General features: G+C 39.4%; 8 protein-coding genes across 8 annotated transcripts; 4 read left to right on the top strand and 4 right to left on the bottom strand.

The window, feature by feature from the left end:
• Positions 1-381: 381 nt before the first annotated feature.
• Positions 382-4727, top strand: L201_007183 (uncharacterized protein; the record flags this gene model as incomplete). Its single annotated transcript, XM_066222894.1, has 12 exons — positions 382-1023; positions 1120-1190; positions 1263-1336; positions 1489-1562; positions 1681-2380; positions 2493-2733; positions 2820-3431; positions 3516-3658; positions 3742-3824; positions 3892-4116; positions 4196-4448; positions 4555-4727. 12 exons carry the CDS (start codon positions 382-384, stop codon positions 4725-4727), a joined length of 3291 nt encoding a protein of 1096 aa, XP_066078991.1.
• A 537-nt stretch (positions 4728-5264) lies between these two features.
• On the bottom strand, positions 5265-5864 carry L201_007182 (60S acidic ribosomal protein P1; the record flags this gene model as incomplete). Its single annotated transcript, XM_066222893.1, has 4 exons — positions 5265-5285; positions 5365-5607; positions 5711-5773; positions 5862-5864. 4 exons carry the CDS (start codon positions 5862-5864, stop codon positions 5265-5267), a joined length of 330 nt encoding a protein of 109 aa, XP_066078990.1.
• Positions 5865-6510: 646 nt separating this feature from the next.
• On the top strand, positions 6511-7938 carry L201_007181 (uncharacterized protein; the record flags this gene model as incomplete). Its single annotated transcript, XM_066222892.1, has 5 exons — positions 6511-6527; positions 6596-6611; positions 6806-6898; positions 7238-7404; positions 7479-7938. The coding sequence occupies 5 exons, from the start codon at positions 6511-6513 to the stop codon at positions 7936-7938; spliced, it is 753 nt and encodes a 250-aa protein (XP_066078989.1).
• Positions 7939-8383: 445 nt separating this feature from the next.
• L201_007180 (uncharacterized protein) lies at positions 8384-8734 on the bottom strand (the record flags this gene model as incomplete). The annotated part of the gene is made up of 1 exon (XM_066222891.1): positions 8384-8734. The coding sequence occupies one exon, from the start codon at positions 8732-8734 to the stop codon at positions 8384-8386; it is 351 nt and encodes a 116-aa protein (XP_066078988.1).
• A 3739-nt stretch (positions 8735-12473) lies between these two features.
• Positions 12474-13439, top strand: L201_007179 (uncharacterized protein; the record flags this gene model as incomplete). The annotated part of the gene is made up of 3 exons (XM_066222890.1): positions 12474-12599; positions 12711-12861; positions 12940-13439. The coding sequence occupies 3 exons, from the start codon at positions 12474-12476 to the stop codon at positions 13437-13439; spliced, it is 777 nt and encodes a 258-aa protein (XP_066078987.1).
• Positions 13440-14235: 796 nt separating this feature from the next.
• Positions 14236-14606, top strand: L201_007178 (uncharacterized protein; the record flags this gene model as incomplete). The annotated part of the gene is made up of 2 exons (XM_066222889.1): positions 14236-14394; positions 14493-14606. The coding sequence occupies 2 exons, from the start codon at positions 14236-14238 to the stop codon at positions 14604-14606; spliced, it is 273 nt and encodes a 90-aa protein (XP_066078986.1).
• Positions 14607-14779: 173 nt separating this feature from the next.
• L201_007177 (uncharacterized protein) lies at positions 14780-20842 on the bottom strand (the record flags this gene model as incomplete). Its single annotated transcript, XM_066222888.1, has 14 exons — positions 14780-15135; positions 15210-15295; positions 15353-15751; positions 15814-15889; positions 15951-16008; positions 16066-16146; positions 16206-18840; positions 18914-19243; positions 19306-19577; positions 19645-20076; positions 20164-20298; positions 20403-20521; positions 20593-20653; positions 20762-20842. 14 exons carry the CDS (start codon positions 20840-20842, stop codon positions 14780-14782), a joined length of 5121 nt encoding a protein of 1706 aa, XP_066078985.1.
• Positions 20843-22012: 1170 nt separating this feature from the next.
• Positions 22013-23092, bottom strand: L201_007176 (uncharacterized protein; the record flags this gene model as incomplete). The annotated part of the gene is made up of 5 exons (XM_066222887.1): positions 22013-22032; positions 22104-22223; positions 22387-22478; positions 22836-22940; positions 23046-23092. The coding sequence occupies 5 exons, from the start codon at positions 23090-23092 to the stop codon at positions 22013-22015; spliced, it is 384 nt and encodes a 127-aa protein (XP_066078984.1).
• Positions 23093-23721: the final 629 nt, after the last annotated feature.

Below are 23721 nucleotides of genomic sequence, written 5' to 3'. Positions count from 1 at the left end.
AAGTTCAACCAAACAAAGTAATATTTATTAGCGTCAATTAAACCAACCCAAATTTCCAACTACATACTACTGTGTATTCTTTGGTTGAATTTTGCTTTATACATACCTAATGTATCTTGACTGGATAACAATCTGAATACTATAATCCAACATCCATTATCCCGTACAAAACTATTAGGTCGTATTATACCCTCAACTTATCATATCAAGCCTTGTTCGTCATCGGTCGGAAGTCAATTTAAATATCTATATTTTAGACATAATTCAATCTTTAGACATAACAGTTCAAAACAGAAATTTATCAAAGGTAGAACAGTAAACTAATATCTTGCAGATTCTTGTGGTCTATCCGAGAGGTTTCTCGATAGAAATAGCGGGATCATGTCTAGTACGATACAATCAACCTCTCCCACTTTGGTCAACTTCAGTCAAGGTCAAATACAAGCACCAATAACGTTATCAAATCCAATAACTTCTTCCACATCCACATCTTCAGCAATACCTTCCTCTTTAAACAATGATAACAATTCTACTCCAGCTAGAACGAATACTTTACCACCTTCATACGCATCTTTACCTGAATCATCTAAAAAATCAAGTTCAATCATAAATACACAAGAGGAGAAACAGGCTTTGAGAAATGCTAGGCAACAACTACAAGATGAAGTTGATTACAATAGAGGTCATTTATCACCTGGAAGAACAGGTCCTATGAGTTTGAATCCTTCGAAAAGTGAAGGATCTGGTTCGAGTTCAGGAGCAACAGCGAATAGCAATATCTCAAACAGTAATGGACCGTCAACTGAAATCAACGATACTTTCTCCACTCAGATTGGCGCTCAAGCCCAAACGGATAACGCAAATGATGTATTCAATGATAATCGAGAAAATGGAGATTCTTTGGAAATTGGTCATAGAGGTTATTTACCACAAGGTTTAGATGTAAGAGATGCTTTGGCGAAATGTGAAGATCCAACTTTAGGTTGGAGTTTACAGTTTTGGGTTACAATTGCTGATCCATTGGTGAGTGTTATATGTTGACTTACTTTTTGTTAATGAGGGCTTATCACATTGGACCATATAATACACGAAGCTGATCGCTCTGACATTTTTATATAGACTCAACATGTCTTCTTCGCTTGCCCAGCTTCAGGCCAATGTAGCTGGGATCCACCGGTAGGGGCCTTTGTGTGAGTATGACTTCTAAAACTCATAATAACATACGCAAAGAGTAGCTGATCATTGTCTTTTCGATTTCATAGTGTACCAAGATCGCCTGATGGAGAATGGTGGGAGTTGGCAGATGCTACAAGAGGTAATAGAAGTTATTACTATAGTGAGTCAGTCCTTTGAACTTTAAGTGTTAAGATGAAAGGGAGGCTTCGGAAGATTCCCTTATACTCATCTAGAAGAATCATGACAAACGAGACTAAGCTGATAATTTTCAATTTTCGCTTTTGATTTCTCTCTCATCTCTTCGCTCGATAGACACTTTGACTGGAAAAACTCAGTGGACTAGACCTGGCGGTAATGCTTTTGTAATTCCGCTTGGATTGATTCAAGTAAGTGTATATATCGCATACTCTTCAAAACAAAGCTATTTATCTCCCCATAATCACTATTCTCAGAGCTTTCCGGTAGGTCATCAGAAGAACTGATCAGATATCACTTACATCATAGCAATCGGCTTTACCTACTCGACCCTCTCCACAATCTCCCTCTTCACGTATAATACCTACAACACCCTCACGATCAAATAGACAGATTCGGCAACTCGACAATCCTACTTCGCCAAATTCACTCCAAACACCGAGTGCTAACAGCTCATATCCTAGACCACCTAATTCACCTTTGAATAGTATCCCCCGTCCAATACATTCACCTTCGAAATCTACTCGATCAGTTTCGATTTCACCTAGTTCATCGTATGGTTATGGTAATAGCAATGGACCATCACAAACTCTAGAAGCTATTGTATTGAATCATTTTGCTTCGCCAAGTTCATATACAGCGAATGGCGATAATCAAAATTTGTTGACTGGAGGAATCAATACAAATACAAATATAATTCAAACTTCACCTAGTAAACCCCCTTCTGGGTTCCCACAGATTCAGCCTCAAACACAAACACAAACCCACCCCTCTAACCTTCCAACAATAGCAAGTACATCACAATTGAGTATAGTGGAAGAAGGAGGGATAACTTCAGGCAACGAAGCTGATATGTCAGATTATTCTGCTCCTGATCCAGCAGGTGGTGGATGGTGGGAAAAAAGGAAATCTCAAGTTTTGACTGTAAAAACTGGTTTTAAAAGTCCAAACAGAAAATTCAAAGGTTTAAGTTTTAGTGATGGTAATAGTCCTATTGATGCGTTGAACAGTGAGTGAGCCATGCTCCTTCCATAAGAAAACATCTCTGTTCACTCTCTTTGACTTAAATTTGATGTTTGTTCTGATATATACTTACTCTGATTGTGTATCCGCTTATTCAGGTTCGTTGGCCAAGGGATCTCCCTTGAAGAAGTCTCGACATCAAATTACCGCTCCGATACTTGAAAGAAACGAATCTACAGCTGAAAGCCTTGTTTCCGAAACGCCAACTGAATTGACTGTCCTAAATGGTATAAATGGCACTAATGGAAGTACTACACCTGGTATACCGAGAAATATGCCTGCTGAGCCTATATATGTAGAACACAACGGAAGTGTAAAAACAAAAAGAATGTCGACTGGGTGAGTAAAAGAATAGTAGTCCAAGCCACAACGCAGTTTGGTAGTGAAGAGATTTCGCTCATAAATTGTTTTTTTTTTTTGATCAGGTTACATCCTCTTTTACCTACTGCTATCAGTGGCGAAATATTGGCATTCCAAACTGATGATTTTGCCCGAAAATATTTTGCTACGAAAAGATCAGGTATAATGAGACAAAAAGTACCTGTTGAACGTATAATAAATTGGTCAAAACAATCGATAAATTCTTCTCTATTGAATTTATCTTCAAAAAATTTAATCAAAGATTCAATTATAACATTTAAAGTTATTCAACATGTTATGGGTGAAAGAAAATTACCTGTTGAAAATGCTAAACCTTTTCCACAATCTTCTACAAGTACCAGCTCATCATATTTGAATTTATCTTCGTTGGTATTAAACGGTAGAAAAGATGATAAAGGTCATCCAGATAGAAATGGGAAATTAGCAAATGGTTTTACTGCTCTAAATAACAATAATATTTCCGGATCAAATGAGCAAAGTAATAATAATAGTGGGGATGAATATGATGAAATGAACATGAATATCAATGGGAAATCTGAAAAAATGCAAGTTTTAGAAGAAATTAGATGGATGATCCAACTTTGTGTTTCATCAAGTGAGATGAGAGATGAAGTTTATTGTCAACTCATAAAACAATTAACCAAGAACCCAAATCAGTAAGTATTATTTCTTTCTTATCTTGCCTCATATATATTAAAGACGAGACGAAAGAATGAGCATTGACGAATCTTGAACCATAGTGATTCTGTCGTACTTGGCTTCCAGTTATTCTGTGTACAGGTAAATGCTTTTGGTCCAAGTAAGAATTTTGAACCTTTTGTAAAGAATTTCTTGAGTTCCAATTCGGACGAAAAAGCAGACGGTATTGGTATTATGTCAAAATGTGAGTTAACTATTTACACCATTTTCATACCAAATTTGATATGCAGTATACTAATCAGCTGAACTCGACTTATGTATGTCTAGACTGTATCGGTAAACTTGACTCGCTCATAGCTAAAGGCGGCCGAGGTAAAGCTTTAACTGTTGGCGAAATTGAACATGCTAGTGTAAGTTTGAAGAATAACTGATTAAACCATATGTTCCGTTTGTGGCTGACTTGTCTGAATCTTCAAGGACGCCGCTTTTTACCCTTCTGTATATGGCGAATCCCTTGATCGAATAATGGAACTGCAAAAACGAGCTTACCCAACATTGAAAGTACCTGTCATCTTGCCTTTCTTGGCAGATGGTATATTGGCTTTAGGTGGATTGCAGGCAGAAGGTATATTTAGAGTTCCAGGGGATGGAGATAGTGTGAACGAGCTCAAAAGTCGAATGGATAGAGGTCATTACCAGCTTGTAAGTGACGATTATTTATGTTATATATATAGGATGTTCTTAGCTGATCAGACTTACTGTTCCCTTTTCTATCCTGTAGAAAGGAATAGATGATCCACATGTAGCTTCATCATTATTTAAATTATGGTTAAGAGAATTGGAGGAACCTATAATACCAAATTCATTATATAATGAAGCTTTATTAGCATCAAAATCATCTGAAGAGTCGATTGATTTTTTACTTAGATTACCTATATATAATAGAAGAGTTCTATTATTTGTTATTAGTTTTACTCAATTATTCATGAAAGATGATGTGATCAAGCAAACTAAGATGACACCAGGTAATTTAGGTAAGTCGTATGATACTATACTCTGTCATTATTTATCGGTAGAAATGATGTTGGGTTGAACTGATTATGGTATTGGGATTTTGCTCTCTTGTTTTACTTCATTTAGCTCTAGTAATGGCACCTAACATATTAAGAACAACATCAAACTCACTAGTAACAGTATTTACGAATTCATCTTTTGAATCGAAATTCATTTTACAATTATTAGAAAATTTAGATCCTGCAACTATAGATGAAGATTATGTACCTACCCATGCTCAGCCAATAGGTAGGGTGTAAGAAGGATCGCTGCATGTAGGCAAAGTAGAAATGCAATTTCTCTATGAGAATGCTTGCTTTTTTGTATAGGTTGTATAAACTGTATAATGCAGATCTACCATTATCATCAATGTCAAATAATTCAGTATACCTTTTAGCAAGTCAGTTCTTGGTACTTAATCACTGGGATATATACAGCAGTTGGCCATCGAGTCGTAGATGAGCATGACTACCTGCTCAATCTATGCGAGACGAGCAGATCTCCCTCATGGTTCACCAATTTGAATCTGATTTGAGCTTGGCTTATCATTAGTGAAAGTAAGTTAAAATCTCGTAAATCCACTATACATGGCACAACAGCCATTCCTCAATATTGGTATACCCGATAGGCGTGATACGGCCCTTACTAAAACTCTTATGCGGATTGCTAATGTATGAGTTTCGAGAAGATGGCACCAATGCATAAAATGTATATCTATTACAATTATAATTGGAAGACCAAATTCGATAGAAAGGTTTTGTGAATGTAAAGTCGAATAAGTTGACTGAATAAGTTGTTTAGTCGAAAAGACCGAAACCCTATTAAGATTGGAAAATAGCGTTGTTAGGTATGTTTTCAGATTGAAAAGCGAAATATGAAGGATTATGATCAACTTACCATGTCATCATCAGATTCTTCTTTAGCTTCCTCTTTCTTTTCTTCAGCTGGAGCGGCTTCATCGGCGGCACCACCAGCGGCGGCACCAGCACCTGGAGCAGCAGCGGCAGGAGCACCACCACCACCAACGTTGGTTAAGAGTTCTTTAACATCTTTACCGTCAAGAGCTTTAGCTAAGAGAGTGGCCCAGATTGGTTCAACTTCAACTTTAGCGGCTGAAGCGAGTGAGACAATTTTGTCACCCTATAAAAATGAGAACAAATCATGGAAAAATCAGTATGATATTCCATATAATTTCCTTAATCCTATTCTATCCATTCTTCTACCAAGCAGAAAATAAACTAACGGTGATCTCAATACCTTCATCAGCAAGGATAAGAGCGGCGTAGGTAGCAGCGAGTTCGGAAGACTAATTATGAACAACAGAAAGACTAAATTAGCAATGCATTTCTTTCCCAATACATCTCTTCTAATGTCATTCCATTGTATCTACTCACCATTGTTTATACGTATACCAGTTTAAGGATGGATTATCCGGGCTTTACGTTTATAAGATTTTTGTTGGTTGAAAAAAAGAAGAGTAAAAGCAGTATCGAAGACAATTGAAATGATAACTTTGAACAATCAACGAACAACGACCAGCAAAGCAGGACAGTAGAGACAGAGCTACAATAGACTGACTGCCATGCAGCATTCAACGAGCACTTTACCAGTAAATTATCAATTTTGGATTTTAAAGGTAAATTTCGGAAACATAGAAGGGGATGTGGCACTTTCATGACGTGTAATATGATTACAAGGTTAAAATCTCACTCAAATGGTTATCAATGCCTTTCATCGGCGTTTTCATCGGAGTTTGGCTTGAGCGAAAATTCAAACATTTGGCTCATACGACCGACCATGTGTCTTCAAAGGTAAAAATCTGCTCCATACACTACTATACATCCCATCTCACCGTAGACCCCCCTTAGTAGCTTGTTGTCCAGTTTGTTGCTGGTTGTTGCTTCCTGCTCTGTTACTATCCACTATCCGTTACTCGTTGCTTGCTTGCTGTTTTGCGCAAATCTTTACCAAAAGTTAATCTAGAAATCTTCAACCCTTTTTTACTCCTTCTCCTTAACCTTCAAGTCTTTAACATCATCAAAAATGGCTCCTTCTACCAGGTCAGTACATTCACCTCAACGGTAACAGCAAGATAGGAATGAATACTGACTATGTTATCCTTATTTAGTGTGCCAACCGCCGAGGTGAGTTTGGAAGATCTTTAGATGTTTAAGGAGGATGGCAAAGGATCATTAGGAATTGGATGATATCAACAAATACAACGACACACATTGATTTCTTCAAGTCTTCCTGCCATCCTCCTAGAAAGGAGAACGTTGGCATAGATTGGATGTTTGGAACAGGATCACTGATAGATGTTATCTTTTCACCATAATAGCAAATCCAAGTCCCAGAGACTTTGCTCAAAAAGCGAAGAACCAACGAGGCTACCCGAGAAGCTAAATTGGCTGCTGCTGCTGAAGCCCGAAAGGTGAGCAATGATTTTTTTATATACTTTTCGAAATCATAGAACAATCAAGGTATGGATAGAATCGATATCTATGGGAAACGGATATTATGTAGAAGACAACCTTGGAGTACACAATATGGATCATTCAACCAATAAACACCCTTCCTTTTCCACAACACTATTTTTATGATGTACAACACCGACGTCCGTCGGCACACGGCTAGCTTAGACAATGCTGCTCGTAATTAACCATCTTTCGGGGCTGAACAAAAATTTTCATCAACTATTATCCTGTCATAACTCGACTACTGTACGACATGGGAATGATCGCTGACAATAATGAACCATTATCTGTGATAGGCCCAAAAAGCTAAGAGAAAGGTTATCTTCAAGAGAGCCGATGAATACGTAAAAGAATACGTTCAACAAGAAAAGGAGGAAATTAGACTTAAGAGAGAAGCTAGAAAATCTGGTGACTTCTACGTTGCTGCTCAACCTAAAGTCTACTTTGTTGTCCGAATCAAAGGGTGAGTTCATGTTGGTTATATGACAATTCAGGAAAGGTCGTTTGACTGATGAATCATTATTTTGAATCTTGTAGTATCTCTAAAATCGCTCCTAAACCAAAGAAAATCCTTCAATTACTTCGATTACTCCAAATCAACAATGGTGTCTTCATCAGAGTAACCAAAGCTACCACTCAAATGCTTAACTTGGTTAACCCATACATCACTTACGGTGAAGTTAACCTTAAAGCTATTAGAGAATTAGTTTACAAAAGAGGTTACGCTAAAGTTGATGGACAAAGATTACCAATCACCGATAACTCTATCATCGAAAAACAATTAGGTAAATACGGTATCATCTGTATTGAAGATTTAGTTCATGAAATCGCTACTTGTGGACCAAACTTCAAACAAGCTACTTCATCATTATGGCCATTCAAATTATCAAACCCTAACGGTGGATGGAGACCAAGAAAATTCAACACCTACGTAGAAGGTGGTGATACCGGAAACAGAGAAGACAACATGTCAAAACTCGTTCACCAAATGGTATAAACAAATCATATTGTTTCTTTGTTTGTTTTCATATACTCTGGGAAATTAGTTTGATTTGATGTAATACGAAAAGTAGGGAATAGATAACTTTGTTTATTTGGGTAGAACTTAGTTATTCTTAGTAGGAGGAGTATAGTTAGAGTAGATTTGATACAGCTTCTTTATTTCTATTTACTCTTTCTTGCATGTAACCCAATCCACGATCATATCCGTTTTTGCTCGTTGCAGGTTGCCCTGTATTTCAGGATTACATCAACAGTCTAAATTGAAAACCATCTAGCATTATCAGAACCTAGTGCTTCGGACTAATACATTTGATTGGTAAGTCACATCCCACAAACATGAATGTATTGAAAATGGTATACGTTATAGTGAATCTACATCACATAGTATAGATTAAAATACAGTTTACGATTTAAATTTGCGTATTTATACAGTAGTCAAGTTAGAACAGCCCATCCCATTTATAACCTCGCATGCCGATATCAACACTAATCTCTAGTATTCCTTCCTTGTTACTACTGGTTCTGCTACTGTCAGTATGACCAGTGTTGGAAGTCGGAGACATGATTCGTTTGTATCTATTATGGTTAGTCTTGGATATATCAGACCATCCTTGAACACCTAATAAATCACCATTTCTCTTCAAATCATCCCATGTCAATTCATCTTCTTTTTCTCTTTGTGGAGAAGGCACGATGTTAGTGATTATACTTGAAGGTGTAGGAGGGAACATTATAGGACTAAGGTTAGTTGTGTTAATTTTAGGAATGAACATGGTTGCTGAAGGTGACATCGTTGTTAAATTCTTTGGATTTTCTTGGTGACGGGGTTATAAGTAACGTATGGACTTGTGTAAGGGCAATCAAGAGTACGTGGGTTTTTCTATGATTGTGCGTCGATGTGTATCAACGATAATAATTTCAGTAAATCCGATGATAGGTGAGTTAGTGATATAATGATTTTCAAGGTCCTTGGCGATATCGTCAATGTTTAGATAATAATTATGGTTCGATTTGATCCACACTTTTATCTTTATGGCTGAAGTACAAAGAATTATACGACGAGATGTTTGACTGTTTCCCACTTATATATGGAGTATAGAAGGCTCAATTCAACTTAGTGACCATTAGTACACAGTGATCTCACCACACAAAAAATCCATTATACATTTTACATTATACATGAAAGGATCATATGGACTCTCTCCATTCAGTTTTCAGATCAGTATCATGGCAATGGAAAAGAGAAACATCAAACCTTGCATATTTTGATGAAAGGACCAATCTGCGATAGGATCGGATTAGGGATACAGATACTAAAAGGTAGGTCTGATTTTTTCATGTCTCATCATCAATACTCGTATATCAGGAGGCTTCGGAAGGAATTAAGTTACGTCACACGTATTTTTTCGAAACCTCAGAATATCTATTTTACCGTACAATTATTACATTATCAGGCTTCTACAGCCTTCTTTATTGCACAAGTAATACGATTGAAGATCGCTTCGCAGTTTTTGGTGCCGTGCTTATCGGACATCTAGGTAATACGGAACCGCTTGAAATCTAACTTTCGCGTTGAGGCTGAGAGTGATGGATATAAAACCGTGAAGATTCTCGTTCTGCACGATGTTATCTTACAATCACATTGACCCAATCATATCGTCAGAATAGCTTTCGATAGATTAACTAACATTCCAACAACCAAATTTGACATCAAGCATGAGTGCATCGGAACAGCTGCCGTACTGGTTGATAGGAGCCAACACACTATATTCCACTTCTCATCATACAGTAAGTGAGCCTTTCTAATTCATGTGTAGAGTACAATAGCGGAAACAGCGTTTTTGTGTGCATAGTTTACGATATACATAATATCCATGATCATGATGATTCTGATTTTGAATATCTTTAGACTGATACAGCACCGCCAGACACGAAGTGGCAAATGCCAACGATTGCTCGAAGAGGAGCGATTGATGCTGGGAAAATGGGATTTTTTTCTTTGGCAGAAGCTTCCTCAGCTTCCACTGATGTGACAGGCCCCAAATGCTTCAACATCTGACGATTTCGCTTCATTGGAGGAGGAAATTTCCGATCTTACTGACAAATTAAACCAATCCAAATACGCGAACAGAATGTTGGAATTACAGAGTAGCGCGTTGACTAACAACGTAAAAACTCTCACAGGTAGCCTCAATGAATGGAAACAACATTATCACAAATTATGGCAGGAGAATGAATATTTGAAGACTGAAAGAAGGTATTTTGAGTCACAGCGTGAACAGATCAAAAACCTGACACAACAAGTTGAGAGTTTACAACTTGAGCTTGCCACTGGGAATGCCAGGGATAACAAGCCAGATCTTAATACACAGTCATAATACGTTGTAGTGTCCTTTGAAATGCATCAAGCATTTGATCGTCTTCTGAATCGCTGGTATGGCATGAGCGGTATCGCATGCGTATTACAATATTGGTAATGATATCCCTTCACCATGAAAGAAATACGTTCTTTTTCCATTGTGTTGATTTGCCAATACAAGTTGGTTGATCATGTCATTCACGACGACTTCTATCACGAAAATATAGTAGAGCGGCTCCTTTGTGAAGGTTGAAATATCATGGTTCGGAATCATTTTCGTCTATTGCCGTAGCTCTTATGCATTTGCCACTGGGAAACGGCACCTTTGTGATTTGCGAATCTCTCGAAGGGCAAGTAAGTCCGCATGGGGATCCTGGTGGTATTGGTAATCACCAAAGAAATGACGAAGGCGAGCTAACAAAGCTGAGTTGGCAAAATGCGTTGCGGGCAGTACATTGTACCATTACACCCATGTTTTCTAAATAAATACAGTATATTCTCACGTATACCAGTCTTCTGCCTTGCGATAATTCCCCAACCTAATTTATGGAGATCATCAACTCACCTTTTTATTGAGCGAAATAGAAAAATCAGATGCTCAAATACTAGCACGATACTGTAAAGACCAGAAGCTATAATATGGACATTTCAAATCGAAGCACAGACCAAACAGCAGTAAGAGAACAAGTAAGGAAAAGAATTCAAGAGATATGGGATAAGTACAACTCAGAAATAGGTAATACACAGACCACTTCAGATGCTTCACATCCTGGACGTCCTCCGAGTGGTGTTGCTTTATATAGTACTGACTATGTAGGTGTTATTCCAGTCTCGACAAACTGCTGATTGCTGACATTTCGATTGAACTGGTAATGCCATTTGACAATCTTTCTTCTTGTTTGTGGATGCAATTTGCTTTTTGTAGCGCGATTCGAGCAGTCATTCTCAAAGTGGAGACCGAATTTCCGGTAAGTCCAAGTGGACATGAGTCTGCGATTACGTCACAATACGTATAGCAACGTAGTATGCTGACGATACTCGCTTACAACCTTCTTACCATTCTTTCTTGCCAAACCAGAGCAAGATGTCACAAACCAAATTACAACAAATCAAGGATCAAGTGCATATGAAAGAGGGAATGAAGAATAAAGGCTTAGAAATGATAATCTCGTATTGCAAGACACAGTTACAAAGCTGACTGCGGAATTATCAAAAAGAACCGATCATCTCCAAAAATCATACGAAGAAACTGATAGGTTGACAAGAGCGAATACTGCGTTGGATGCTGAGAAAGAGATATGGAGGATAGCTAGTGAAACCAATGCTTCACTCAACGAGCAGCTCCTCGAGGAAAATCAAAATCTGAGAGCGCAGATCGCCTACGTGGCTAATACTACCGCAAGTTCTAATCAGTCTGTTCGACGATGTGATGAATGCCGCAAGTATCACTAGACACTGTAAACAGCTCAGCAAGATTGTAACCGTGATGTGGATTCTTTTCATCCAGGTTAACTGATTCTGTTTTACCAATCAATGCTATATCTTCAGATGTATATAGATCTCAAAGGGAGTATAAGGGACTATGCATGACGTTGAAAAATCGATCCGTACCAACACAGACCCTTGTACAGTATGGGTGTGGCGGTCTGACATACTGTATTACCCAGTAACTCCTTTTAACTTATTAAACTGCAAGCTCCCCAAAACTCTCGGATTTTGAGCTGAAAAACCCTGCGATAGCTATAGTCACGATAATACTGTAAGGTCAAAATGACAGTACATCCGAATGCTACACCGTAAATTTACATGACACGTACAATCCTCCCTTATATACTAGACCCCTGTTGAGCCATTACCAAGGAGTGACAACAGTCCTTTCGAAAGCGGTCAGAACCCTTTGTTGACATAAAAGGTATGACCTTTATGGCAGTGACGACCAGAAAATTTGAGACTCGTACATATAAAACATAAATGATGCAGAAATTTAAACAACGATCAGACTTTTGTCTCCCTCTTTTTGCGTAAACATATCTGTCTTCCACCTTCTCTTTCACTATTACGACATTCCAGAAACTTTCACAGCTTTTCCCAGCCAGTTCTCAGTACAAAATACGATGAACACAGACTTCACCCACTCTTTGTTCACTGATACCTCTCTCCGCGGTTCTCACATGGCCTCAAATGGTAATGTAAATGCCATGTCTCGAGCAGGCGGTGTCGAACCTTACGTAAGCCCTTATGCCGATCCGCCCCAAGACCGCATTTCAACAGGTGGTACACAACTAAGTGACTATCAGGTGAGTTGGAAAGACGTGTGATCTGAAAGGAGATGAGAGCCTATGCAAGACTTGCAGAGCATGTAATGATCTGTTCCTCATTCGCTGATCTACACCTGGCTGAAACTATAGTCTAACCACTCTACAGCAAGGTCCCAAGATTCTCGAGAGTTAGTCAAGCACGTTGCGTCCAAAAGGGGTGGAGAAGAATCATTTCTTTATAGAGAAAAAGGCGATGAGGGACTTGATGAACATGAGAGAAGGGTTAGACTACTTGGTTTAAGTAAGTTCAATCATCGTGACTCCTCATTGCACATATTGTGTGCAATTTGTCCATATTCACTGAAAAGTACCCTCAAAGCTTTAAATGCAGATAAGTCACGGAAAGCAAGATCAAGAAAGACTCTGAAGGAACTATCAGTACGAATCGAGCAACTTGCTTCCGAAAACTGTACCAAAGAGAAACAAATCGAAGCGCTTGTAGAAAATGGAAATTGCTTAAGAAGTTTGAATCAGGGTTTATCTTATGAAAATGAAGAGTTGAGATCTACCTATACTGAACAATCTCGAACAATTTTAACGCAAAATCAAATTATTGAAGAACTCAGTCAGAAAATCGCTCGAATGAAGCAAGAACATGAGCTCATGAGATCGAGACATTCACAGCTTACTGGTCTCCAGACAGAAGCTCAAGGTTTCGCACCTTGTTATGACACTCATGCTTCAGTGTCAACAGATAATCGAGCTGCACGAGAATCAGAAGACCATCATCATGGTAATCATGGACTTGGGCACGGAACTGCTGCTGACATGTGCTCCGATTTTTATTGTCTTGGAAAATGTAGATCAAGGGGCCAATGAAGAACGTCTGTCAGGTATGATCAAGTGTCGCCTGTCCAGATCTTGATATCCCATATGCATACGGATAAATACCGTATCGTTTCCTCGGACTGGTATACTATTAATAGGAACATGAATAACATAATCCATGCACTCACAGAAGTACTATGATAGCGATATTCGGTGTTGACCTGCCGTGTGGCGAATTTGACTCGCACAACAATCTCGAAAACCCCTTTCGATGGGTCAGGCGCCTGATAACTCATATCCTCGGGCAGGATTTGAAACTGTACTGTTACAACTCGTTGAGTTTCATAAGGAGACTGACGACGAAATACGGTATCGAAACCTTTCGGCGAGAACATCCTTTCACAGGGACGTCCTGCCATGTCGCTCCCCGCTGCCCGATAACAATATATCGGCTTCGCTGTCCGAGCTTTCACTACAACTTACTCGTGCGATCCTAAGATCTCATCACCTGAGGGAGTCTAGGGTATACGTGGGTCTCAGTCATTGTTTCATGGCTCATGAACTTGTAACACTTCTTTCAAACAATAGAAGTGAATCGTATTCCCAATTCTTTGCTCCAACGTGCGATGCATTCGGATTGTCCACGTATACCATCAAAAAAAAAACAGTTGAGTGATGTATGATAAGCCATTGGCACTGAAAAGGCTTATTGAAAAGTATATAAGCTTCAAGGTCCATGAATCAGAAAGCGATCGTATCACTCAGAACCAAGTATTTCTATCAATCACTCTAATTTGTTATTTGCCACATTGACCGACTTTCAATTCAATTCAAATACGCCTCAAACATGTCCAGCAACACCAACAATTACAGCCAACAAACTTACGAATACAAAGGTGTTACTGGTACCACTCTTCGTGCTTCTGCAAGTGATGGTTCAAGTAGTAATACCGGTACCCTCAAATATTCGGGTGTAACTGGAACACCCATCTATTCTTCCACAATAGTAAGTTGCGTTGAAGTATATCTCTGAGTCTGTTCAGGTATACTGTTATCCCTGGCTTTTGAAAGCTAAATCCTTGGTTCTCATTTCATATGACGTAGCCCAACGATACTAGAGCTTCAGTCACTAGAGAGCCCGATCCAGTGTGGAAGGCAGGGAATGGATATTACTATACTTCTTCCGGCAATTCTAATAACGGGGCAAACCGAGGGTAAAGGGTAATAACATTCTTACAAGTGATCTAACGATAATTTAGATAACGTTATATGTATATGCATGTGCAATTTATTCTATACAGGATAACGATGCTAATGATCCTATACATATCTTGTGTCCGATCGCTCGATCGTAGTGGTAGTCGCCAGAAAGGGGATTTTGATCAAGTGCGTCAAATACCTAGGCCCATTTCTTCACCTAACAATTCCAGACATCTTCTCGCTAATTCTCCGGCACTAACTTCGATTAAATCACCTCCGTCGCCTGCGTTCACCTGACTATCTTCCTCTTCATTAGGGGTTTCGTCTGCTGGTTGTCCTTCAATGGTATTATCATGGTCTATGAGCTGCGAGGATTGATCTTTCGTTATATTTGGTAACGGTAAACCGAACAAATGAGCATGTTCCGAAGGGAATATCCACATTGATGGCGTATTAGGTAAAAAGCTGAATTGCAAGAGTAGCGGGTAGAAATGAAATAGATGAGCGCGCGAAGACGTCCTATATATGCCGGCAAGCGTTTCTGAGCCTGTCAAAATTCATGATAGCCATCAGTAGAGTTCGTTCATACTCTTGCGCTTTACAAAATAGTGTATGACTCACCTTTGTTCTCCGTTGTAAGACTATCCTGCCATATCTGGATGGTTGCGAGGTGTCGTAAGGCAAACAACACTTCCTCTTCTCGTACACTAATACACATTATTCAGCTTGACGATCTGCGCAAATTGGGTTTGAGATCGACTCACCGACCAAAAGGCAAATTTCCTCTCAATTTTTGATCGTCCAACCATCTTTTCAAAACATCTCCGAATCTCTTCATCAAAGCTGATATCGATAATTCAGCCACTTTTCTATCTTTATCTTCATCTTCATCGCCTGCTTTCTTCGTAGAAAGCGAGACGAGTAGTTCTAAAGCCCAATATCGTAACTCCTCTTGAGATTCAGGTATTCCAACTGCAGTCGTTCCACCATTCGTTCTTACGTCATAATGGTATAAGATAGAAGCTTTTCGTAATGATTCAGATAATTGAGTGATTATTCGATCAGGTATTCGAGTATCGCCTAGTTTAGGTAAGATAACAGATCGTAAATGGGTTAAATGGGCAATTACAAAAGTCTCGTCTTCTGCCGAGACGTCTTCGGAGCTGCTGTCAGATGGTTTTCGTCAATTGACCCTCCATGCAGTTGATATCCCTACGTCACATACCTATCTGCCAGCAGTATTCCGATGAAAGCTTCCATTATTTGGGTCCATATCGCTTCAAAACGTTCCGTTGATATATCTAGATTGGCTATTTAGCTCGTTATGCTCGTGATCACAGATTATAAGCTTCTTGAACTCACCTTCGATATCAAGCGTACTCATCACGTTGTCTAGGACAGCTATAAAAGTAGTCATAGCCTATATTATCATCATTGTCAGCCAAATTAACCCCTTAGAACGTGAAAAGCGACTAACGGTTTTCCATAGTGGAGGATCATCTCCAAATTTATTGGGTGCCGGACAATCATATTTCAATTTGATCGGTATCGAATATGCCTATAACGCGGTTCGTCATCAGTCCAGCTCATGATGCGGAAAGCAATTTGCCGACTTACTCCTAAGACATTTTCGATAGTACCATTCTCGAACACTTCTTTCTGTTTACCTTTACCTTTACTATTTTTATTGAAAATCTCAACCATTTTAGGCATTGACCATTTACTCAAACCTATATAAGTCAATTTAACACCTGTCGAGGTCAAGGGGGTTTGCGTTGAGGTTGATGTGGATGGTTCACCAGCATTAAAATAAGCTAACGATGTAAATTCTGATAAATCATCCAATTTTTGACTTGAAGAAAATTTATCAGAATCAGCGATTAAACTTGATATCGATGATTGTAACGGTGATAAGGTATCTATATCGGGTCTATAATCTGTTGATTTCGTATATGTCATGATTGATCTTAGAATCGTTGACAAGTCATTCAATCTTTCTGAATCGTTGCGTGTCAATTGATCATGTAATAAAGAGCCAATTTTGACTAGATTTATCAGATTATCTTGTGTATAAGATGTTGAAGATTTATCTGCGAAATTTTGACCAATCTCCGAGAACGTTTTCCAAGTTCTGTCAACGATCTCAACTTTATTTTCACCTAATTTCTCATGACTGGTTTGAAGGGAGATAAGAACTTTTTCCAATGCTTTCAATCCTGCTGTAGCACAGTTTTTAGGCTCATCATTCCATGACCTCAAGATTCTATCTAAGAACTTCTGGTATATAACTTGAAAGGAATCTAGTTGGTTTATAGGTTTTAGGAAATTGCCTAGAATATTTCCCACTGACGTTATAGCTAGGATTGAAGATTCATCACCTTGAGTTGAATCAAGTAATGGATGAATAACGTTAACGAAAACATCAGACCATAACGATGATGATAAATCGGAACCATATAATTCTATACATCTAAATAAAGTCTGCATTGCACTATTCCTGACTTCTAATCTTGAATCTCTAGCTAGTTCAAGTAATTCCAAAAGTAGATATAACCATAGATCTTTCGAATCAGCTTGAACAGCATCTGACACAGTCCATAATAAACCTATAGCAGCTAGTGTTATGTTTACGTCTTCAATCTGTTGACCAAAATGACCTAAACATGTTATACAGCCTTTCATAGCTTCAGAATCCAATGAAGACAAGAAATCCGTACAGATTAATTGTAAAGATGGGAAAGCTATTCTAACCAAATTGGCATTTCCTTTAGATAACATCATTGATGGTCGACGGATTTCTGACATGGGAGTAGCAGGCGTTTCAGAATATTGAGATGTTGGGGCAGATGCAATTTCTTGGTCTTTGTCTTGACATATTGAATCTAGCATTCCAAAGATTGTGGACCATCCTACAGACAATGAATGACCGGAAGACTCCAGAATTTGGTTAAGTGTGGAGAAACCTGCTGATCTTACTTCGTAATCCGTTGAGATCGTATTACTGATTGGGTGTACATCCACCTGTTTTACCAGAACGTCAAAAACTTGATGTTGGATTCGATCTTCCTTACCTATCCTTACCGCAGCTAGTAATAGCTCTCCAAGAGTATCTGAAGCTTGTGAACGTATTGTCGGTGGAGCGGTGAGGTGTCTGGCAACAGCTAAAAGATGTTGAGTCACTACTGACCACCCTATTTCAGGCTCTTCGGTTACTATCCGCTTGAGGTTCAATGTTGATACCACTCTGAGCTTGGTCAGACTGAAAGACCTTTCACCCGATTTGATACTGTGTGATACGTTAATCCCACTCGTCCTCCTCCGCTGGTTATCGCTCATAGGTGATAAAGCCATATTCGGTGTTGACGGGGTTGAAGCATAATCGCTGATATCTAAGACCATTGAATTTTGAGCGTTCATACCTATCATCTCCGAGCTGAGTTGACATAATGCCGTGACAAAGATAATGAAGGCTTCAGAAGGTAAGTCCACCGAGGAGTCGAATAATGTATTTATGAGCAGCTGAATTGATTCGGTATCCAGGTCTTGCAAGATATCAGGCTTGTCTTCGGACATTTCACCACTGTGCCTTGGAGTTCCAGGTGACATGGGGTTCATTGGTGATCCACCTGGTACAGTCGGTCTTCTGCCCATCAGAGGTTTTCGTGTTGCCAAGAGGAAATTCGCATTTTGAAGGATCTCTAAAACGTCATGCCACGCTTTACCTAGTGATGGTCCCAAGACCCGAGCTGTGTTGACGGTACTTCTCAGACAAGCGAGATTCCGTTCCGATAGACTAGGTGGACCCGTAGGTGCTCCTACGCCTAACGCTGAGAAACCTAAAGCATCTGCTGATATGACACTGGGATTTCGGGGTGGATTTGGGTTCTCCATATAATTCTGCATAGCTGAGACAACAGGTGGTGGTACGGCATATTTGCCCAGAGTACTAAGGAAGGCGTCTCGAGGTGTGTTTAATTCTAAAAGCCCACAAGCGATAGTGAAGTCTTGCAGAGCGGTAAGGACGTCAGCGAAGAGATTGTCAGATAGGTTGGTACCGATGATATAGGAAAGAGCTGCGAGTAAAGCGGGCCAAGCGGAGGAAGCCATAGCTTTGACGGGATCTGAAGAATTGGTAGAATTGGCGACTGAAGTATATATCCCGTCAGAAATGACGTTTATCGATTGCAGTGCTAGTAGGTAGATATATGTTTCAGGAAATTGAGGTGCTTCCGCTTTATCATGTTGTTCAATTCTGTAAGGATATTCATGAATCAGCCAAACATAATCGGACACCGAATCGATCCACAGTACGCAACAATACTCACAGCCTTAGCTTCACACCTGATGCTGGACCCAAACCGCCACCTTGACCACCCATCATAGCATTCATAGTATTGACACCAACACTGGCAGCTGAGCTGACCATCCCAATCCCTAGATCGAGGTAACTCGCATGAGGATTAGTACTAGGACTAGTAGGATCGTTGTGAGGTACACCTAGACCATGCATCTGAGTCCCGATACCTAATAGAGCCGGCTTTTCATTGATTAAACGAGATAATGAGGATATGATTTTACTATATAGCTTTGGTGAACCTTCTGTCGCATCATAGTGAGAATGAATGCTCTGAAGTAGATTTGTGTCCCCACATATACTGGAGAGATCAGAAATCAGCTGAGCGTTGATACAGGTAGATACCATGAGGAAGCAGCTCACCCTCTGATGATTTCTAAAGCTAGAACTCTCAACCATTCGGGATGAGGCTCCTTTCTACCTTCTTCATTATTGTCATGTTCACCCATACCCATCCTGAGTAAAGCGAGTAAATACGTTTCTACTTGTTTCGGTAGTTGATGAATGAATGACTTTATCAACAAGAAAATCAATCGACAAACTCTGAGAGCTATTGGGAAAGTTGGTTTTTCAGATAGTAATTTAAGTAATAACGGATCTAGGGAATTTTGCAACAAGAATAGCAGTTCCGGCTGCTATACATGAGAATCAGGCGGATACAGTTAGCATTCGAGACCTGCCTAAATGTGAATTGGTACATACCTTTTTAACAGAATCTTCGTAACCACTTAAGATACTTTCAATCAATTCTAAACCGAATGTTCTATGCAATGAGCTCAATTTTATTAGATTTGGTTTAACTTCTTTCTCGCCAGTTGACCATAAATGAAATCCACTTCCACCTGCTGTTGCTGTTCCGGTAGAACTTGAAGAGGCAGTCAATAGACACAAATCTGAAAATAGATTGTATGCATCTAATGCTGATGGGGAAATCATCAATTCTGTTGGTTCAGGTTCTGAGGGTAATGTGATTGATATTGTATCTGTTTCAGTGTTTGTTGCAGTTGTAGATGCAGAAAGAGGTGGAGATAATCGATCAAATATCAACATGACTGCTTGACGCAAAGTTGCAGCTGCAGTTGAAGAAACAACTGAAACTCTTGATTCTTGTAATTTGAAACATAGTAACAGAGCCTAGATGCGCAGGAAATTAGCTACCTGAAGATGCCATTTGTGTTTCGAAGCGAAGTGATCCCGTATGATATGGCTTCATGGACTTACGTTACCTAAAACCTCACCATGTACATCTTCGTTATATGTCAAAATGGATAATAACGTTTGAAGGATTTTTAGTTGAATTTCAACAGCTTGATTTGCTACACTTGAGAGTGTTTGAAGGACATCCGGCAGTCTATCCTATTTTCACATCAAAAGATCTATCAGAACAAATATCGTGAACAATCTTCGAACAAACTTTTCCACAATGTCTTTGCGCTAAAAGTCTGTCAAGCCTTACTCACTGTTGGCACCCCTCCTAAAGCAACCAATCTTTGCAGAGCAGCTATACTGATCCCTATGACTTTAGCTACTTTAGTCTTACATCCCTTCGTTATTGGTTCCAGGAGTGTGTCGGCATTCTCTGTAGACCAATATCGAGGACTTATATTAGCGGTACTCCACACAAAGTTTCATTACTTCTTGTATACTCACGGTTCAGTTTCTCCCTGGGTATCGGTCCTCCTTTCAAGAGTTCTAAAGCGGCTTCACTAGCCTACAACACGCATTGCACATTAGCCATCGTCATCTTAACTCCCAGTTGAAACAACATCCTTCTTTGGTATGCTATGACCACCCCTGAAGATTCAAACGTATAACTTACATCTTTCACATCTGGATTCCGTCTCTTAGTTTCAACTATTAAAGCTTGAAGCTCTGAAACAAGCAAATTATGGTCCTGCATGAAGATTATAATAAGAAGCTCACAGTCAGCGTTATCAAGGAGGTGACGCTGCAAAAGTGGTTACGAAAAATCCCTCTGGCCTTGAAGCCTTTACTTCATCGAATGATCAATACGACATACCATCTGGGCCCTAGGAGTTACGTGTGAACACCATACAAACTTGAAGAGTTACTTCTCGGTAAAATTGCCGGTTCTTTCTCAACGATGATTTCTCTGTTGGACAGACTCTGTCAATCTACCTTGCGCTCTTATATAAGTGTGAATAATTGTCTCGTAGCTCTATACAGTCTTATACGCTTTCCTTGCTTTCATTGACGTTGTCATTAACGTTGTACGGGTTCATGTCATGTTCCAGGCAACCTCGACGTGACGTGTCGGACCTTAGCTGTCAGCGGACATCACCGTTGACATTTGTTGACAACTACTCGGTTAATTTTATATGTCCTCACAGTGCAAGTACAGAACCGTACACATATTGGAAGTGACTGTGATATCATATGTTATTACTACGTAGGAACGACTTCCTATGCGTTGAACTCTCATGATATGCCATGGCAATCCGACCACAGCAATCGGCTTGTTTGGGGTACTCGCAGAGATGGCGCAATTGTTCAACTCATTCTCGTGGATAGGAAAGATAAAACCAGTAGTTGAATAGATCAAACCCAGAGCTTTCATCTTCTCTCGGGCATTACAGAATGCGATCAAGACAGAGCATTTGCAACTTTTCGGAATTGAGCATGATTGCGAGATTCTGCTTATCGTGATTAAGGTGATCAGGCTCAACAGTTGAAATCCTTGAACGCAAGTATTATATGTGCGAATTAACCTTCTTCCATGTTTCGCTGATCACCCTTCTTCAGATAATTCCGCTCGTACATCTTGCACAATCAATCTAAAAGAGTACTTAGGTTCTCCGCATAACAATCTTAGCTCAAGTCTGAACGCAAATGCTATTTTCCCGATTACAAGAGAACAACTTCGTCCACATCAAAAACTACTACCATAGCTTCTTGCGTCTTGCTGCTCTACAACACCTTTTCCTCCTCATGCTCGCTTGCTCACTTTAAAATTTGATACCTAACAAGACACAACATGAATCGTAATACACTCCAAATGCATCCAAATCCCTATTCAAAAACCTATAGGACTAAAAAAGGATAACACCGCTCATGCTTTTAAAGCGTATTCTGTTGATAGGAAATTCATACTATGTCAGCGTCACGAATAAATACACAGGAATCATAAAACTAATACTCACTTCGTTGAGGAAAGTGGATGTTCTTCTTGTGTTGTTTCTCAGTGATAGCGTTGGCTTCCTTGTGGGTAAGTCTTCTTCGGATAGCTCTGGTTTTCTTGTATCTGAGATCGAGAGGGAGGTCTATTTTGGGAATATATTAAATTGTTTCAAATTGATTATAATGCGATTAACGAAAAAGGTAGTTATATTGATGATGGTTAACAAAGAGAATGAGTAATAAGAGGTATCATGTTCAAATTAGCATTTATTTCCATCGACAATTGAAGTACAATATTTGACTTACACTTAGATTTGTTGTAGAATTCTCTAAGGTTATCTCTTTGTTTGTGGTTGATGACGGTAAGAACTCGAGCGATTGATTTTCGGACGGTGTTGCTATTGAATGTAAAAAAATCTTATCAGCATTTCACGATCTCACCACAATATCCTGTTCTTTCCCTCATCCTGCTGTGTTAAATGATATATAGATGTTTGGCATTTATAGGGTTTTCTTCCACTCGTCTCAAAGAGAATTTCTAGTCGTCCAACGTATTTAATCCTCCTGCGTGACAATCCGTAGCTGTTGGGTATCTGGTATGCCTTGCTTCTTGTATCATAATGTGATCCAGTATTCCTAATAATCCATCGTTCCTTTATTTTGTCCATCTCTAATCCATATTTTACATTCCATCATCTTATCCTAGTATCCTACAATAACCTGAATTTATAGCTGAAGCTGAAAGCGATACCCACATCTTGGTCAATTTGGAAGCGGAACCACCAGCGATCTTTTGTACTCTCAATGAAGCGAGTTCAGTTTTGAGCTCGTTAAGTTGAGTTAAGAGATCTTGTTTACTCCTATTTTAATTGAAAACGAAAACCATCAGCATTACTCTCCTTCTCCTTCTCCAATGACATTCTCTATCCATTTCTCTAAATCCTATGTGTTGACCTGATACGCACTTTGATTGGAGCTCGAAGGCCCTGATCTTTGAAGAAGAGGAAGCCATTTTTAAAGACTATATATGATAATAAATGAAAATCAAACGTCAGATTCTAGTTTCTTCGAGATTTGAGGGTGTATAGATGTTCGTTGTCGGAGCTGGATGTTGATGGTGAACGCAACGTACGATTTTATGAAGACTTGAAGGTTAAAGAGAAAGGAAGATTTTCAAGACTTGACGATTTTTTTTGATAAAACCTCGAATTAGCACCAATGCAGCTAGCAACAGCAGTCAGTATCAGACAGGTAGCCAAGGGCAGCAAGGGAGGACAGCTAGCAAAACAAGACTTTGCCGTGTAAGGATGGAGTGATGGTAGGGTCAAGCAGGAGCGGACAGGCGAGTATGCTAATCCAAGGGCAAAACCTTTCCAAGCATTCAAACAAGCTCACTGCCAATCTCAGACCGCCTGTGAGGTGAATAGACTGCAAGTGGCACAGCTAAAATCACTGTCGGCGTTAAGTATCTCGCTTATCCGATAGTTTCGCTCAACAGCTGGAGCCAGCTTTGAGGTGACGTGGCTCTTACCTTGTCTGAACACGCGTTGATGATAAAGATCTTTCCGGATCAACGAGGCTGATAACCGGGATCTGCTCAATGAGGCTAACATACAGTACTAGTATTCAAAAGGTTGACGA

The sequence above is a fragment of the Kwoniella dendrophila genome, chromosome 10, assembly GCF_036810415.1.
Source record: "Kwoniella dendrophila CBS 6074 chromosome 10, complete sequence".
Taxonomy (NCBI): domain Eukaryota; kingdom Fungi; phylum Basidiomycota; class Tremellomycetes; order Tremellales; family Cryptococcaceae; genus Kwoniella; species Kwoniella dendrophila.
This window is presented reverse-complemented; position numbering and strand designations above follow the sequence as displayed.